The 17,937-nt window shown below is 32.3% G+C and overlaps 2 protein-coding genes across 4 annotated transcripts in view; one reads left to right on the plus strand and one right to left on the minus strand.

Annotated features, from left to right (window-relative positions):
• LOC106787222 (hemicentin-1) overlaps positions 1-17,937 on the plus strand; it is a 300,901-nt gene that overhangs the window by 66,710 nt on the left and 216,254 nt on the right. The window lies entirely within an intron of this gene.
• Positions 156-11,169, minus strand: LOC106787242 (glucose dehydrogenase [FAD, quinone]-like). The gene is made up of 8 exons (XM_014749442.1): positions 10,960-11,169; positions 3,855-3,983; positions 3,387-3,583; positions 2,384-2,743; positions 1,845-2,310; positions 1,337-1,707; positions 1,138-1,232; positions 156-1,058 (listed from the first exon to the last, which is right to left on the minus strand). The coding sequence occupies exons 1-8, from the start codon at positions 11,165-11,167 to the stop codon at positions 977-979; spliced, it is 1,908 nt and encodes a 635-aa protein (XP_014604928.1). The 5' UTR covers positions 11,168-11,169; the 3' UTR covers positions 156-976.

The raw sequence follows: 17,937 nt of genomic DNA on the forward strand, positions 1-17,937 counted from the left end.
TAATAACAAAAGCATTAATTATCAGGCAAAAAATGATTATATTGAAAGAATCGATGCATAATTCCAATATAGCACCATTACACTTTTATTTACATTCTTTTTCGATTATCTACACTTTGACACGAAATTTCCCGATAATCAATATTTTTTCTTCCGTCTAATAATTTTTTATTTATTCTACATACTTAGTTTTACATTATTATTTCCTTAGTTCCCGGAATCTTTGGTTCTGATAATGGCAATCGCCAAGGAATTTCAAACTTCCGCTACGTCGATATTAATATGTAAATTATCTTATTAGATAGCGATATTATATAATGTGGACTAAGCAAATATAATCTGCTTACGTGACAATTTAACGGATGAAATTACACAAAGAATCCGAAAAAGAAAAAAAAAAAAAGAAAAACAATAAAGACAATTACGCGTCTTTGCAAATAAACATTGTTACAGACGTATAATTCATCGTTTATCTTTTGATTCTTGGAGAATATTTAATTGGTAAACAAATGGGAGCGGCCGTTCTTGAACGAATCATTAGTCAAGATAATAAGTTTTGAGGCCCCGATGTCGAAGTATGTCATAAAACGGCAAAGAAATAATTTTTCAAACTAATTTTTGTTATGTTAGTAGTTACACCCGGATAAAACCGAACGCAAATGAATTAGTTTTGTAAATTTCTTGTCAGCTTGTCAGTGGTAAGAGACATCGTTGTATCTTTTCGAATTGATAGTGCATTAGTGTTTCATTTGTACCGACTGATTGGTATATATATATATATATTAGGTGTAGTATCTACGTAGCCATAAGAAAGGAAGAAAGAAAATAAGATGGTTTCACGGCAGTTCGCTGCGGGCATCCCGCTGGATCCGTTTCGTCTTTTTCGTAGCTTCGCATTGGCGCATCGACGTCGCATAGCATTCAGAAAGTCGATGTTTCATGGACTAGAAGTCGTGCCGGGAATGCGAGATTACTACTACCAAATAGCCTGGTCCCAGTCGATGTATTTGATCCCCCATAGTAAGTATTCCAGTGAACTGTCGATCGTCGAATGAGAACTAGGAAACATTGTAAATTGCTGATGACTAATGGCCTTTCCATTGGAAGTTTTTCCTAAAGGTTGTAGCTTTCCCGTACCATTGTGTTGCGCCAGCACCCCAGTCGGATTTAATGAACGCTGCCGCTCTCTCGCCGATCATAACTGCTGGAGCACCAGTGTTACCGGAAGTTACCTTCATACAATATGATAATGATAATTAATAAGATTCATTTTTGAAAAATAATTTAGAAATAATATATACAATCATAATTTTTGAATATATGAGTAATAATTCACCTGTGGCATTATGGATGTGTCGGCTACTCGTAGATTTTTGATACCGTAAACTCTAAGTTGTGAATCCACTACAGCCATTGGATCGGTCGGTGGTCCCATCTTGCAAGATCCTGCTTGATGATTTTCGGGACCTGTATCTTGATGAACCGCACAATTCCAGTATTCATTACTGAGAAATTTATGTTGAGAACACGCAGATAATGGTTTGTTACTGAGACTCATATTATATTTTCCCATTGAGGACGTATTAGCGAAAGATAATGCGATTTGAATGCCTTCAACCAGAACAGCGGCATCGATTGGATCGCTCAGATAGTTTCCCCAAATAAGCGGCTTTTCAAATGGATTATTATTAGCTAATCGAAGAATTCCTGAAAATATATAAATGGAATATTATGGTAAAAATGACTCGAGTCGCGATCGATTAAACAATAATTACAATTTCTCTATGTTTACGATACAAATAATTATTTAATAAAATATCAAATTTAAGTATGAAGATCATCACCTCGACTACGTGGATGAATATTTGTCGGAGATATACTAATACTACGGCCTTGATTGTCCATAAGTGCTCCTATTTCACCAGTAATTGAACAAGCTGCTTGATATCCACCAAAATAAAACTGAAGATCGGGTTCATCCGGAGCAGTATGACTCGACGATACAAATCCTGTAATTTGGGACATACCGGTCGAGGACATTGGTCCTTTATGGAAAGCAACATATTCTAGGAGAGAGGCCCAATTTAAATCAAATACGTTTGGTTGATTAATAGTCCAAGAGACAGTATACGACACGTGATTCTGTAAGTTGTGTCCGACACCTGGTAAATCTTTAACGAGGGAGACATTTACGGCTTGTAAATGTTCTTTCGGACCAATTCCGGATAACAATAATAATTGAGGAGAATTTACTGCACCACCTGAGACAATGATTTCACGAGAAGCACGTGCAATGCGAAATTCCCCATTCTGAAACGAAGATCAATTTTTATCAAAATAATTATTTAAATGATAGCCTTTGCGAAAAATAAACAATTTTTACTTGAAAATATTGGACTCCAACAGCCTTGTAATTTTCAACGATTATTTTGGTGGCAGTAGCGTTTAGGGCAATATGAAGATTACGTCGATTGCGTATTGGACGTAAAAAAGCTGAAGCGCTGCTCACTCTAACCCCATCCCTGCTAGCCATTTGAGCTACAGTGAAACCCATGTAACTAGCTCCATTATGATCCTCTGTAATCGAATATCCTCTCTCTCTGGCTGCATTCAAAATATCTCGAGTAATTTCGGGTTTCCAAGGAAATCTTTCGATAGTCCATAGACCACCGGAGGAATGGTATTCGTTACCAACTCGATCAATTTCCGTATTATTTTCCGAGCACATAAAGTATGGCAGAACCTGATGAAAATATGAGAAAGTGTATCATGAGTGCGTTGAGCATCATGATGATTATTGTTACGTGGATTATTTTCGCACGCTTCCCCTTAACATTGTCGATTATGAAACGATTCTCTATTTTCATGTTAAATATTCATAGAGTTCACTATACTTTATTGTTCTTTGTTGTTCTTTCTTTACGAGCTTATAAATATAGCCATGTGAAAAATATAAGTCTCGGACAATTTAACGTTGATCTCAAGATTTTTCTTTGTTCGTTTCCTTAATCCAAGATTCCTAGACGTACTTTCAAATATTACTTCAAGATTTTATTGTATTATTTTTTTATTTTTTATCAAAAAATAAGCCACGCGAAATGATATATCGTTATCGTTAGAAAGAAAAATACCCATTTAGCATGGTAATTCGTTACGATGATTTCATTTCTTTCGCATACCGAAAGAATAAATAAATAAATTAGTTTCCCACTCTAATTAAAATAACATGAAATGTCTTTAAATCTCCATGTGATAAATTAGTATTCATTCAAATTACCTGTCTACATTTTAATCATTTTACTCTTCAACAAATTAATTTTAAATCGATCAAAATTGTTTTACGGTTATAATAAATATTATTTATAGATATGCATATATAGATATACCTCTTGCCAAGACCATCCACTATTTCCAAGGGCAGCCCAATTATCATAATCCTTGGGTTGTCCACGAGTATACATCATACCGTTATGCACCGAAGTTCCACCTAGATTTTTACCACGTGGCCAACTGCATGACCCACCACTGGATAAACAAGCGTTTTTCTCGTTGGAAGTTCTATATTGCCAATCAATGTCGCTACCTATCAATAGAAATAAATAATTATTAATTAATTTCAAGTATTAAATGTAATTAAATATAGACTAGCATATGCGAGCAATAAAAAGAAACTTGTCGAGCAGGTTCGCAGAAATATACAACCCCGTCAATTGATAAGTTTCAATATTTACATTACATTTGCGGATTGTAATTTTTTCTGTTGTTATCAGAACTACTTTATAAATATGCAGTCTTTCACTTCTAAATATCTAGCCACGTTACCGAGTTAATTAAGATTTCCTGGTGAAACTTACCGAGAAACATCGCTACCATACTGGGAACGTCAGCGCCTGGTGGCTCATCAGGACCTGCTTCGAGAAGTAAAACTTTCCACTCGGGTATGTCGCTCAATCTAGAAGCCACTACAGCACCAGCCGATCCACCTAATAGAAAAAATAATCAGAAATTAAGTCGATTTACTTTTGGAAAAATATTCTATAAGTCATTGCACTTTCCGAACGAAGAAATTAATATTTCTGTTCTCACAATGGCACACAAAAGATAACATAGAACGTTGCATCTAAAATCACTTATAGTATATCAATCATATTTGATCTATCAATAAATAATGTCAGAATGTTTAATAAAATACGTTGGTATTATTTACTTATATAAATATAAAGTATCACAAAGGTGTTTGCAATTTAATATGAAACAATCTAATGTATCGAATAATACATATCCTTTCATTCGTTTATAAACGTTATATATTTCGCTTCTATTGACCTATTATATTCGTCGATATTTCGAACGTTATCAGAAGTAATTGACGCGCGCGTTCTTGCATTCCTACGCGTTAAAAGTTATACAAAGATGATTTAATGTGCGCGCGTATAATCGTAATTAGCAATATCGAGTTGCTCGAATGTGAAAAAATGTTTATTTAGAGTCTATTGGAAAGTGAATCTTTAAGACCTTGACCATGGTAATACCGCAGGTACTATATCAGATGAGTGCATATGCATCTCGAAACATTATTTTCTTCCTATGTACACTTACTAGGTTTATATTTCGAATTCTAAATCATTTAGAAACATTACGTGGAACGGTTTATTCGGACAAAGATAAATTGAAATAATTAATGACGAATACATCAAAGGAACGTCTATCCGAATATTCAGTTTCTATCTCACTTTGTCTATCTCCCTCCTATCCTCTTTGCCCCCCAGTTTCCGACTAAGAGAAGATAATTATATGGACAGAAGGAAAGGCCAAGCAGAGGTTCGTTTTCAGAGTGTTGAATTCTCTACGATTAACCCGTGCGTCGTATGCTATCGCACCTTTGTGCGCACCTTCAAAACGAAATGTTAATTTAAGCTCAGCAAACCAGTCGTTGAACTCTCCAGTTCCATCAAAAAATCGGAACGATTGTCTAATACTTTCGAAGTTTGTAAATTACCCCCTTCTGGTTATCAGCGACGTCCTAGTTTCCATTCGACTAACGAACCGTTACTAACGTTACCAACGCACAATTTATACGAAAACGTGTACGTTATCGTAAGCAAATAAAATACTCTCTCACTTATAATCCCAAACATTTATTCTCGTTTAATAAAAGAATTAGTCATATTTCTTTTCCCTTGATTATTTTTTCTTTTCGTAACATTGCGAGCAAGAAAATAAGGATTATCTACTCATGTCCACCTGTCTGCGGACACGTTTGCGTGCACATAGAAGTTGTTTGCAGTAATTAATCGTTCAACTGACCCTGATGTCTTTTCGAGGCCGACTGAGTACGGCACGTATTCAGACATAGAGAAAGAGAGAGAGGGAAAGAGAGAAAGGGAGAGAAAGGGGAGAGCGAGTGAAAGACAGACAGGCAAACACAGACGTAAATAGAACGAGAAAATAAGAGAGAAAGAGATGGAGTAAGAACCTGAAAGGGAAACTTACACCAGCTACCGTCATTATACTTTTACGTTACTTCATTTAGTTTCTGTCGAACCGATCGAAACCGGTGCTAGACTTCGTTTCGCTTTCGGACGTAATAGTGCGGAAAATGAAGCGCGTCTCTATCGTTCCACCTATTTGCTCGTATCGTTTTCTTCTCCGCGTGTCCGATCTTAAGTGTCTTATATTAGAGGACATAATCAATAGAAATAAGAAAGAAATAGATATTTAATATTGGCCCAATTGGCCTTCGTTTATTCCTGAGACAATAGAAGAACCGATCGTAGGAAGAGAATCGTTGTTATTGGCCTTGCCAGTTTCAACAACTTTCCCGCTTTCTCTTCCTTTTTAAGGACAAAAAGGGAAAACTGTTACTTTTTTATTTTTATCATGCAAAATCAATCTATCTCTAATGTTTTTCTAATAAGGATTATTATGGATGCAGGTTCGCTTCAATATCGTTCAATCGGAATCGGAATGAATTATACAAGGCTAATGGACGGTTATCGAAATGTGAACTAAATACAAGTTAATTGTATTTAAATGTATTTAAATATATTTAAATAGATTTAAAAATGATATTTTAACGAACACTTTTACCGTCTATTCTATAAATATTTTCAAATACTCTAATTCCTATTTAAAAGAACTTTTACTTATATTTATCTTATTTTATGTCCCTCATTTTCGATTGTGGAATATATTATGCACATTCTAAATATAGCTATATTTCAATAATTATAACCGAGTATTTGTTATATTGCAGGCAAATAGTGCATCGTAGTTTCATTTCGACGACAGGACAATTTGTTTAATTGGTCGTCAAATTCAGGATTAATATGCATTTAGACGAAAAACGTGAATTTGAATAAATACGATTGACATTTCGATCGTAGGAAAATTTGTTTTTTTTTTCTTTTTCTTCTTCTTCTTAGTTCTTCACGCACGTGTACGTTCCTTTCAAATGAAAGATCGTGGATCGTGTACGTGATATACGAACCGAAACGTCCGTCCATCGTTCCACTCTGGCAAATTTTTAATTCTTATGGCGATAAGGCTGGACGCACGCTCTCGTTTTCTTTCTCTTGCTCGAGATTTCTTCTTCCTTTGAAAACACTCTCTTTCTCTCTCTCTCTCTCTCTCTCTGTCTCTCTCTCTCTCTCTCTCTCTTTCTTTCTTTTTTTCTTTCTTTGGCACCGTTCATAATCGGTGTTTAATACGAATGTATGAGAAGCCGAATCGAGGAAGCATAAGACCACTAAGTGAAAACGGTTCGTGCCGTGCCGGCAAAAACCGGAGACTTGCATAACTAAAGTACGAGTCGAATGAGCTGATGGTTATGTACACTTGCTGAAAGGTACTATTCGACATTCTACTACGTCGTCCGACATAAACGTTCCTGCGTGCATGCGAATGCATGCATGTATGCATCCTCGGATCTTGTTCTTCTCCTTTTTTTCTTCTTTTACCTTAACCATCTTTGATCATCGTGTCGATCACACTTGGTGATTTTTTGTGTAACTTGTTTACACACCTTTACGTGTCACTTATCAATCGATTCGATATATATATATATTTGTTAACATCTAGTTAGCTAGATCTTTTTTTTTTTCTCTTAAAATGGATTTTTTGTGAAAAATATCTTGATACAACATTTCACTCATTTTGTCGACTTACGTTCGATCAATATAATATACTGTTTACCGTCGTGGTTGTTTGTGTATGTATTCATATTAACGATTCCGATCCTTGGTCAAGGTTCTCCACTTCTTGCGTGTCCTTGTAAGGCTAGAGAAAATGCGAGAGGGAAATTATAATATAACGGATCAAAGATACGTCGGAAGATAAGAATCATTACTTTTTCTAATAACTCGATACGTGATATTATGCGTTCAAAACTGTCTATTCAATAATTTCAATATTAAGAAATAACAGGTATATATTATTTTCTTATAACGGAATCATATATTGTATTATAATTCGCGATAATGTATACACATTTCTTCGTAGGATTTCTCGTTTATTCACGAATCGAATGTAATATATACGTAAAGTCTATAATGAAAAGTGAATATTTCAGAGATATTTGACTATCCATGAAAACTCTATTAGTTATCAAGTACCGATCGAACACATTCATACTTATCATATCTCTTTCTCTTCTTTCGTTTGATCCCATGTTAAAATGTAAATTGCAGTGAGTATGTAAAATTCTGTGGGTTGTTTAAATTATGTTCTAGCAACAGCTCTCTTCCTCTCCTCCCTCTGATTTTCCATTGATGAATCGAACGGATCCACCAATCGATATCCTAGTTTACGCAAAGTCCCTTTCAATCCCGTTTCCCTCAGCTAAACCTTCTCTGTTAGATCGAATGGCACGTCTACATCGGCGCATCGTGCGCGTTTTCCTACCTTCGAGAATTTATATCTGTCGACCAACAGTGCACGAGCCAATAATGGCATCGCGTCGCCCCTATCATGGCACGCAGTTTATACAGGCCTGACCATTCTGTTCGATCGAATCGGGCGATTCAGAGTACGGGAGGATTGAAAGAAGGTGAGAAATGAGGAGAGAAGAGGTAGAGCGGAGGAGAGGTCCCCATTTCGATAACAACGAGTCAGAAATTAACGACCTAATAATCACCCCGTTCTACTAAATAAATATCAGTATACATATATTAATATCCAGTATGGCCAAACGCAAATCGAGAAACAAAAAGAGAAAGAGAGATGCAGAAGGAAATGGAATGAAAAGAGAAATATACGAAATGAGAATTAAAATAAAAAAGGAAAAATAAAAAAGGAAAGCTATTGTTAAAAGTTCCGGTTAATAAACACAGTATTTCGACACTATAGCATAATAATAATCGTGTTATCGCTAACACTGATGCAGCTCCATTCGACATTATTCCCTTTGATTCTTTAAACATGATAAAAATATAACGGAAGTGGAAGGATTAAATATGAACGAGGAAGAGACATTTTTTAGATCTGAAACAAATTGTTAAATCAACTAACACGTATAACGTTGAGGATAACATTTATAGATGACTTGTAATCGTTCAAAAATATCTTTATCGAAGTCATTCATTTTATTCTTTGTCTTTTACCGTTTATCTCAGTTTGTCTACTTCACTCTTTTTCACTCGTATTTCGATATTAAATATTAAACTTTTATTTAATTGTAAACATTTGTAATAGAGAACATTATTTCTGAAATTGTTTTTTAATATAAAAGTACAAATTATTCGAGAATTTCTTTAAATCAAAGAGATAGATGGACGAGAGATAGTTTGGTATCGCTCGTGGAAACTACGATTAAATTCATTTGAGCGAAAAATCAAGAAATACAAGATGATACTTCCTAAAACGTATTCAGTAACTATTGTAAAAGGAAACTTAACATTGGTATGAGAGGGGAAAAAAAATTGTGGTAGCTTCGCTAGTTTCTCGGACGATTGATCTTAATTGCTCATCAAATGTATCGCGTCTTTTACTTTCTCCTCCAATTAGAACACATATCCGTAATCACTAATAAAGTATACAATACCACGAGACTACTTTCGTATTTTGATTATTTTTCTTATATAGTTCGAGTTGATTACACCAACCGATTTGGCGAGTTTTACGAATACTGGTAATTCTAGAGAAAAGAAAAGCAAGACGATCTATGCGTTCGTAATTTAGAAACGATAGCAATCTGACGGACGAACGATGGTGATAATTAAGGTCGGTCGATAACATCTTCCGCAAGCTGCGTTCGTTCTCTCTCTCTCTCTCTCTTTTTATCTTTCCCTCTCATTCGCCCCTTATTGCATTTTTTATTCATATTCGCAAGATAGTCTCACGATAATCTAGATTAACATAGAACGTTAAACTCAAATCGCACGTGTTCGTTCCCTACGTTATTGGATAATAAAAATCAAAATAGGAAGTGAAGAAAATGAATTATAATCATCAACTTGACGAAGAAGCGACTGCTCGAGTCCCACAGATGATTGTCTGGCATTGAATTATGCACTGGTTTTACATTGCAATTGTAATTTTCTTCTATTTTCTATTTCTTTACTCTTCACTTCATCAGTAACACGATAATGTCGATGAAGGTTGTAAACAGATCGAATTAGTACCTACTTGCATTTTGCGAAACGTTAATAATTATCCATGAAATATGCTAATTTTAGTTACTTTTTTTTATGGAAAATCTAGTACCTATTTGAAATCGTTTTAAAGTCGACTTAAAAGAGAGATCGTTTGTAATTTGATAGAGACTGTTGAGATAGACGTCCTTCATGCTACGAACCGTAGCAAATGAACATTTTGTCCTCTCGAAGTGTCGTAAAAATGATTGCAATTTAAAAGATTAGGACAACGTTCTATTTCGAGTGTAATGTTCACGGACACATTTTTTATTAGCTAGCTTACTTTATTTTTTTACATTAGATTGCCGGAGCGAGTCTATTTGACTCATTTACGATTTTATTGCTATACATTTAGAAAAACTTAAGTAAGTTTTTTAAAAACATATGTTGTTTTTTAATGAAATTATGAAATATGTTCACCAATACTAATTCCTTCCGCTCCCCACTCCTTAATTAGAAAAATCTTTACGTTCTATACCTATTTTGAAGGATGTGAGTCTAATTGGCTTATTTTTTAAATTAGTCATTTTACACGTATCAAACATTATGATCATTAAGCCGAAAATACTTTCATGCCTCTGTCTATTAAAATAAAATTACAAATCGTTCGAATTGTCAAGTTCAAGTATCATGAAAAAGAAATAGAAGTAAGGGCTTCTGTATATTAAATGTAATAAAGAATTTAATTTTTTTTTGTAAACTTCAATTTTGATGTTTAAATCAAATTGACTCATTTCAGGCAAAATAGATATATACCTAACATCCGGCAATCTATATTTAAGTATTGCTTGTACTTTTCGATCTCGTCTTGTATGAAATCGTTTCGATTTTTTGCTTATTATAAAAAGTAACAATTAGTCTACGATTCCTACATTATTTCAAGAAAAAATTAATGTTCCTTAATGATAAATTCAAGTTGTCAATTCGATCGTCAATTATAATTAATAATAAATTGCGTAAACTTATTCCTGTATAATATATAGTTGTTTTGTAACAGTAACATAATTGTATAACACAGTAACAGTAAAATGATTTAATAAAGGAGAAAGAAAAACTTAAAAAGGAACACGTAGACTTATTAGATTGTAAAGGAAGTAGATATATCGTTGATGAAAGACAAAAAAAAAGAGAAAAATGATAAAAAATTCATGCACAAGTAGAAACGGAACTATATTTCGTTAATTCTACCATAAATATTGGCATAACTGGGTAAACGGCCTCAATCGAGAACTTTTTATTAACTTTAGTAAGCGGTAGAACGAGATACACTTCATCATATAATAGTATTTTTTGTCCTTTCTTTTTAATATAAGTAATTTATACTCACCGCCAACGACAATAAAGTCGTAGAAATATTCAGGTGAATCAATTGGTTTGACCCTCTCGCATAGAAACGAAATATCTTGTTTGGCACGTATGAATGTATCCACGAGCGTCATGAACATCAAAAATTGAGAACCCGGACAACTTTGGCCGAGAGTCGGCCCGAGGAATGGCTCCGAGCATTCTACTGTTATCGATAGGTTGTATGACATGCTGCAAATAGAAAATCAAATAATATATTACAACATATAAATACGTGACAACACACGTGTGAGTATGTTCTAATCTTTTTTCTTTTTTTTTTTTCTTTTTATTGTATTTTATTTCCTATATCATCTCGATAGAAAAAGATATTTAAAATCATTATTAGCGTTACCACCTGACAAAACAAGGATTGGACTTTAAACTTTACAGTTTCGTTGCAAAAGAAGAAGAGCATCGATGTTCTATATAAAGAGTTCTATAAAAGAGTAGTCATTTGCAGGGCACATTCTAAATCGATCGACAGGTGGATATTTCAGTATTTGGGTTTCGTGCAATCTTTCGTTTTTTTACTTCTTTCTAATGTCCATATCCGTGCCTGACAATTCGAGTCATGGCCATATAAAATGCAACTCAACCAGAATAACGCGAAACCAAAGATTTTCTCATAAAAAAACGATTTTTTAACACTGCGTCCAAATATTTTATCTTCTTACGAGAGAACTAACAAAATTACATCAAATTTTGTATTTATTGTTATTACAAAAAGATAGAAATAATGTACAAATGAATTGCAATGCTACATGTATAAGTTCTTTTTTTTTTTTATAATCCACACCATCCCCCATAGACAATCCTTCTCTTGAAATTATTATATTTTAATCTGGTTTATAGAGAGAGATAAAATATTATATGGGTTATTCGTTACGTTATATGTGACACGTGTTAAACTAAAATAACAATCGAAATGTATTGCTTAATTATCAAAAATAAGCAGTAACTTTTGTGAACGTTAATCAAATTACCGTATATATCACTGATTTAATTAAATTTATATAAGATAAATTGCAGGATCATCTATCGGATCAAAAAAATTAAAAAAAAAAAGCGAAAAATATTACGTGTTATTTTATAAGATATCGAAAATTAAAACTCATCGAACGCAAATTAAATTGTACGACCTTATCAAACTGTATTATTATTTCATTTGCAGTTATCTGATAATATTATCTATCATGCAAATCTATTATTTTATAAAAAATTTAATTATATTCGAATAGTACTTTATTGAAAGTACGCAGTATTTGTTAAAAATAAGTATTAATAGTAAGCAAAACGTAATTTGTAAGAAAACCAGGAAAAGATTTACCGACAATCACGATGATAAATCGAATTTTCTTCTATGAGATAATTGAAAATTTGTTCTTTACTTAGGATAATACAATAACATCGGCGAATCAATTAACAAAACAAAATAAGTTTGTACGTTGATAAGAATATAATTGAAAAATGAAGTTGTTTCCTTTGATGATTTAATCGTTAATTTAAAGATAAATTTAATAACATTTAATTAAATATAAATACGCGCTTATACGTGGAAACAAAAAATGTGTTTTTATTCAACAATAAGATTAAAATTCATTCCTTTGTAATATGACTTTCACTATTGATTTTTTATATATATATTCATACGAGAAATTAATTTAAATGAACGACACTTACACAGATCTTTAATCGGAAAATAATACCAAAGTGGAATGTCACACGATATTAAAGACAACCGACTCGTGACACTTGTTAATATCGCGTGGACTATAAATCGATTCAAGCTAAGAACGGTAAACGCACTAGACGTTAACTGTAGAACCTCTCACCACAGAACGCCACTTTATATTCGTCTCCCACTTCGTTGTTTAATTCCCCGGCAAAGGCGTCAAACGAAAATAATAACGATTGATCATAGTGATTAATCTATCATTAATATTGTATCATGTTAATGTGAAAATTTATTTACATTTAAAGACATTGTTCAAAGTCATTGTTGCTAAAACATTATTCGTTTTGTTAAAATATTTCGTTTAAATAATTATAATAATTTACACGGAAGTGATTGTAAGTCAACTGACTCATTAACAAACCTATTATTTTTCTACACATAAGATAATAAATTCATTAGTAAAAGCAAACATTTTTTCAATATTGTTTCTTAATACAAACACATAGAGAGAAACACACTTATCTTACTTACACGAAATCGAAAATATTTAATTCAAATTTCGAATATGCGATAACAAAACAATATCTTTCCTTGTTTTCTTTTCTTTCTAATTTATAATAATATATTTTAAATACAACATTTTTTAAGTAGCTTAAAGTTTTCCGATAAGTGGCAATTATCTCTCAATGTCAACTTTTAACTGTCATTTTTCATTCGTTTCCCTTATTCAAATGCAATTTCGCTTAATTGTAAGCAATGAATTTAGTGTTTACCTATAGATGCATGTTAGCAATGTTCATAGGTGTATAACATAAATAGATAGATATAGATAAATGTATGCGTGTTCGTGGGTGTGTTTGTGTGTGCGTGCACGCAATGGACCACGTACGAACGAATCTCGTACATCCTTATAGGTACGTTAACGCGCATCCTTATACGCTTGCGATTTACGTGGATGGCGTTTCGCATATCAACGACGCATAACACGGTATAATTACGAAAATGGCTATTATCGAAAATTAGTATTGCTATTTCCAGTTAAACAAGGATAATTATTATTATTACATCACGATTATCGTTAACGATCGTACCATTCTATTTCCTGTCCCCTCTTTATTCCGCCTCTTGCACGCCTACTTGTGAAAATTTGACATGTTCCCTGTTAAATCGATATATCCGACAATTTCGATATTATTAAGATTGAATATTCTAGGGTATTTCGCGGCATTCAATCGAATGATAATCACTGTCGTTGTTTACGTGCGTTTCAGGATCGTTGTACTCACTCTCTCTTTCTTTCTTTTTTCTCTTTTTTTCTTTCTCTCTCTCTCTCTCTCTCTCTCTCTCTCTCTCTCTCTCTTGCTCTCTATCATTTTCTCTTTCTTTTTTTGTGCTTTTCTACTTTCTAATTCATATCTAATCCGGAAAATATTTGCTATCATGATTTATAAGGTTTTAGTATGTAAATCAATGGACATCATTATGATAGATACACGTTTGGAATTGTCTATTATCTGTTAAGCCATATCTTACTTACAATTATATTCTTCCTGAGCTGAATTTTTATAAAGAAAAATATCAGTTAACATGAATATTTAAGATGTGAGTTTATAAATATATACATAAGGAAATAAGAGCAAAAAGATAACGTAAGATACAGAAAAGAGAAATTTGATCGTATTGAATTGAAGTCACCCACACTATATTTTATTTTCTGTATGCAACTGTATGTATAAGCGATGGTTCTACATATTTATTTAATGATACGTTACACTCAACAAATTATAACTCGTTTATCTCTAAAGTTATCCGTAATTTCTAACGAAACCACAATTTCTAATTTTCTATTTGCATTCAATTCGACGTATTAGATGAAATGTTTATATTTTTTTCGTGAATTATACTACTTTCCTTCTTTGGTTCTAATGCTTGAATTCACATCTCCAATATTTTGTTAGAGTCAATGTTTTGTAGAAAATATATGAAAGGACAGGTTCGAAAGTTGGTGAGGATAAAAGTGTGATTGCGTAACGTTCTCTCTTTTCTTCTCTCTCTCTCTCTTCTCTTTTATCGTCTCTCTAACGATTTCGAAGAAACCTTGAAATTTTGTATCACGCGTTCCTTGTGGCAAGTGAGCATTGTTCGAGCCCACGTTGCGTATAGTCGTTGGAACAAAAATCATATTTCGCGGGAAACGTTGCAATGCTCGACAATGGAACTTCCGGCTTTTTTCCGGTTGTCAGGAGTGCCGTACCGTGCTGGCAAAGGTCTTCAATAAATTCTGGCTTATACGTCTGGCAACGAGAGAAACAGTAGCAGTGCTTCTACTATTACTATATGCGCCTGCGTTAAGTCAAAATACACGAGGGTGTACCGTAAAAGAAAGAGAAAACGACTAAGAGAAAGGGAGAAACAAAGAAAGAGATGCGGAAGGTTTTTAAAAGAAGGGGAAAGCAACGAAAAAAGAAAAAGAAAAACTGTGCCACTTTCATTACTGTCACTGTTATAATCGTTGACTACGATATTACTCTTAATAGAATTTATTCTATTAAATAAAGTGCTGAGTAATGAGATGATGTAAATGATTCATTAAAATATCATCAAACAAACGTTTATTATTAAAGTTAGATTCGAGAAACATTACGTACCTAATAAAATAATATTACTACGATTTAATGCAAAATAATTTTAAGAAAATACCTTATCTCAACACGATGTAGAGATACATTTTTTAAATTTATGGAGAATTTGAAATATATTATTATAAATATATATATATATATATATATATATTTGAGAGAAAATATATATTTAACGATCAAAATAAAATTGAACATCTTCCGTCTTTCGTTTTACGCATAATTGAAGTCCGATATCGTAGTAAGTGTAAGATTAAAATTAAACACATACAAGAGTATTATCTTATGAAATTATTCTCATTATTTTTAAGTTATACTTTTTAATTTCTGATTATAATCGTAAAGTTCTTTTATCGAAAGCGTTTACCGATAACAGCGGCACATGGTGAAAATACAGAAACTCGAAAGAAGTTATTACTATCATCGCAAGGTAGTAAGTAAAGTTTCTCTTTTAACGTGTAATACACCGTAGAAAAAGTTAAAGCATGCTGCCGAAAGATGCTAATTAAAGGATCAAAATAGCTTCGCGAACTTCCTCTTTAATGTTCATCATAATTTTTATCGAATCGATAAAATCATTTCCGTGTAATACTCTTTTATAATTTTTAATTACCTGAACTCTTTTTCGCATCTCATTTGCACAATGTATTTTATTTACGTGAGTACTTTTGTTCGTTCAATTATTAATGCCAAGAAAGGAAGAAAAAAATTAACAAGTAAATATTGAAAATTATAAAGAAAACTTGGAAAGATTAAATGACAGAATCTGAATGAAAAAAAAAAAACAAAAAAAAAAAACAAAAAATTAAAATTAAAGTGATTTGATAACAGAAATCCGATGCATTTAAATGAGAAAACAGAATAATAAGATAGCTGTCATGCTTCGTTACATTTTTCGCAGAAAACGATAACAAGATTCTTTAAATTGAATAGCAGGGTAGTAAGGCTTGCCACTTTATAGAATTTACACCAAAAAAAATATGACAAAATGGAAACTACAAAAAGTGGCTGTGACTTGTGATTAGAAAAAATTGGAAAACGGAACATGCGACTATAACGACAACATTCGTAATAAGTTAACCCAATTATATGATACTAGAAATATACCGAATTGATACAAATATTATAGTTCACAAAACATATTTGTGTTTTCAATACGAAATAAAATATAACAATATAGGGATCAATTTCAAAGTTAATTCTATATAATTGCAAGTATATCATACTATCGAAGAAGTAAGTGAAAATTATACTTAATCATTAACAATCGTCCTAATATTTTTTAATAGTCGAACTTGCAAAGCCTTTTTTATATCTTAAAAATGGAAATTACTTTACTATTGTACACCTAACCGATTAAAAATTCACATTAATAATGAAATGATAAAATTAATATAAATGAAAGCAAACGATACGCGAATAACTTCGAAATCGATATCAATGGTATTGCAATACTTGTACGACTTAAACTTCTCAATATTTCATGCAAGTTATCTTAACGTCATTTATATTATAATACGTTACCAATTAATAAAGCTTTCTACTCTTTATACTCGTATTACGTATTCAGTAATTACAATCTAAGTATATAGAACTTTATTATATTTATTCAATTTAATTATAAAAGGTAAATGCGATGATTTTTTTGTCTACATTTATATACACCAAAAACTATTTCATACGATTCAAATTTAACATAATTATTTTTTAAATAAAAAGGAAAAAGCATTAATCGTGTAAGAAAAAAGTTATATCTGAGAAGCGAAACAGTCGGTTCAAGCTTCCTATCTCTTCTTCCGTCTTTGTCGAGTGGCCCTTTCCAAGGGCGCAAAAGTAGTAACGTTAACAAGATTATCGTTGTACCTTTAGAGTATTCAGTTATAGATGTCTAAAGATATCATCTGAAAAATGTATAATTTTCTATATACAAAATTTTGTTATCCGTTTACAAATATATTATGTCTTATTTATTTGTTTTCGTTTATTTTCAATTAATCTCGTCACTTTAAAATAAGATATTAATGTTTGATCAAAATTACACAAACGAAGGAAAATAATAAGAAAATGTTTAATTGATTTACATAAATTTTGTCAGCATCCTGTTACTTGAATAGATCATTATTCCACGAGATCCTTTTTCATTGATGATTCTTTTTTTCTTGAAGATTGTCAATGATGATACCAAATGTTTAACGATGAGTAACAGTTTCCTCCAAAGGTATTTCCATCTTACGATGTTCGCGCTTATTCTTCTGAACCTTATCTGCTTAATCATGGAAAAACAAAGGATTCATCGATATTTTTTATGAAACGATACTCAACTAGTCTTTCAGCCTTCTTAGACGAATAATAATAATCATCATTAACATGAGCTTACGAACAATGATGGAAAAAACGCATCGAAATCGAAATAAATTATGCATACCGTGATATAAAAAAAAAAAAAAGAAAAGAAGAAAAAAAAGAGAGAGAGAAAAAAAATACGCGCTTTAATTACCTACTTGACGCAGACTCATTAGATGTAATTTGCTCTGGTGAACATAGCAATTCAATCAACGAACTCTTCGACTTTATCGATAAAACTTTCTTTTCCCTGTCGTTCCTTTTTTCTAAGAAAGTATTGAAAAAAAAAAAAAAAACATAG

Source organism: Polistes canadensis, unplaced genomic scaffold (assembly GCF_001313835.1).
Source record: "Polistes canadensis isolate GaletaPanama2010 unplaced genomic scaffold, ASM131383v1 scaffold_4, whole genome shotgun sequence".
In the NCBI taxonomy this organism is placed as follows: Eukaryota; Metazoa; Arthropoda; class Insecta; order Hymenoptera; family Vespidae; genus Polistes; species Polistes canadensis.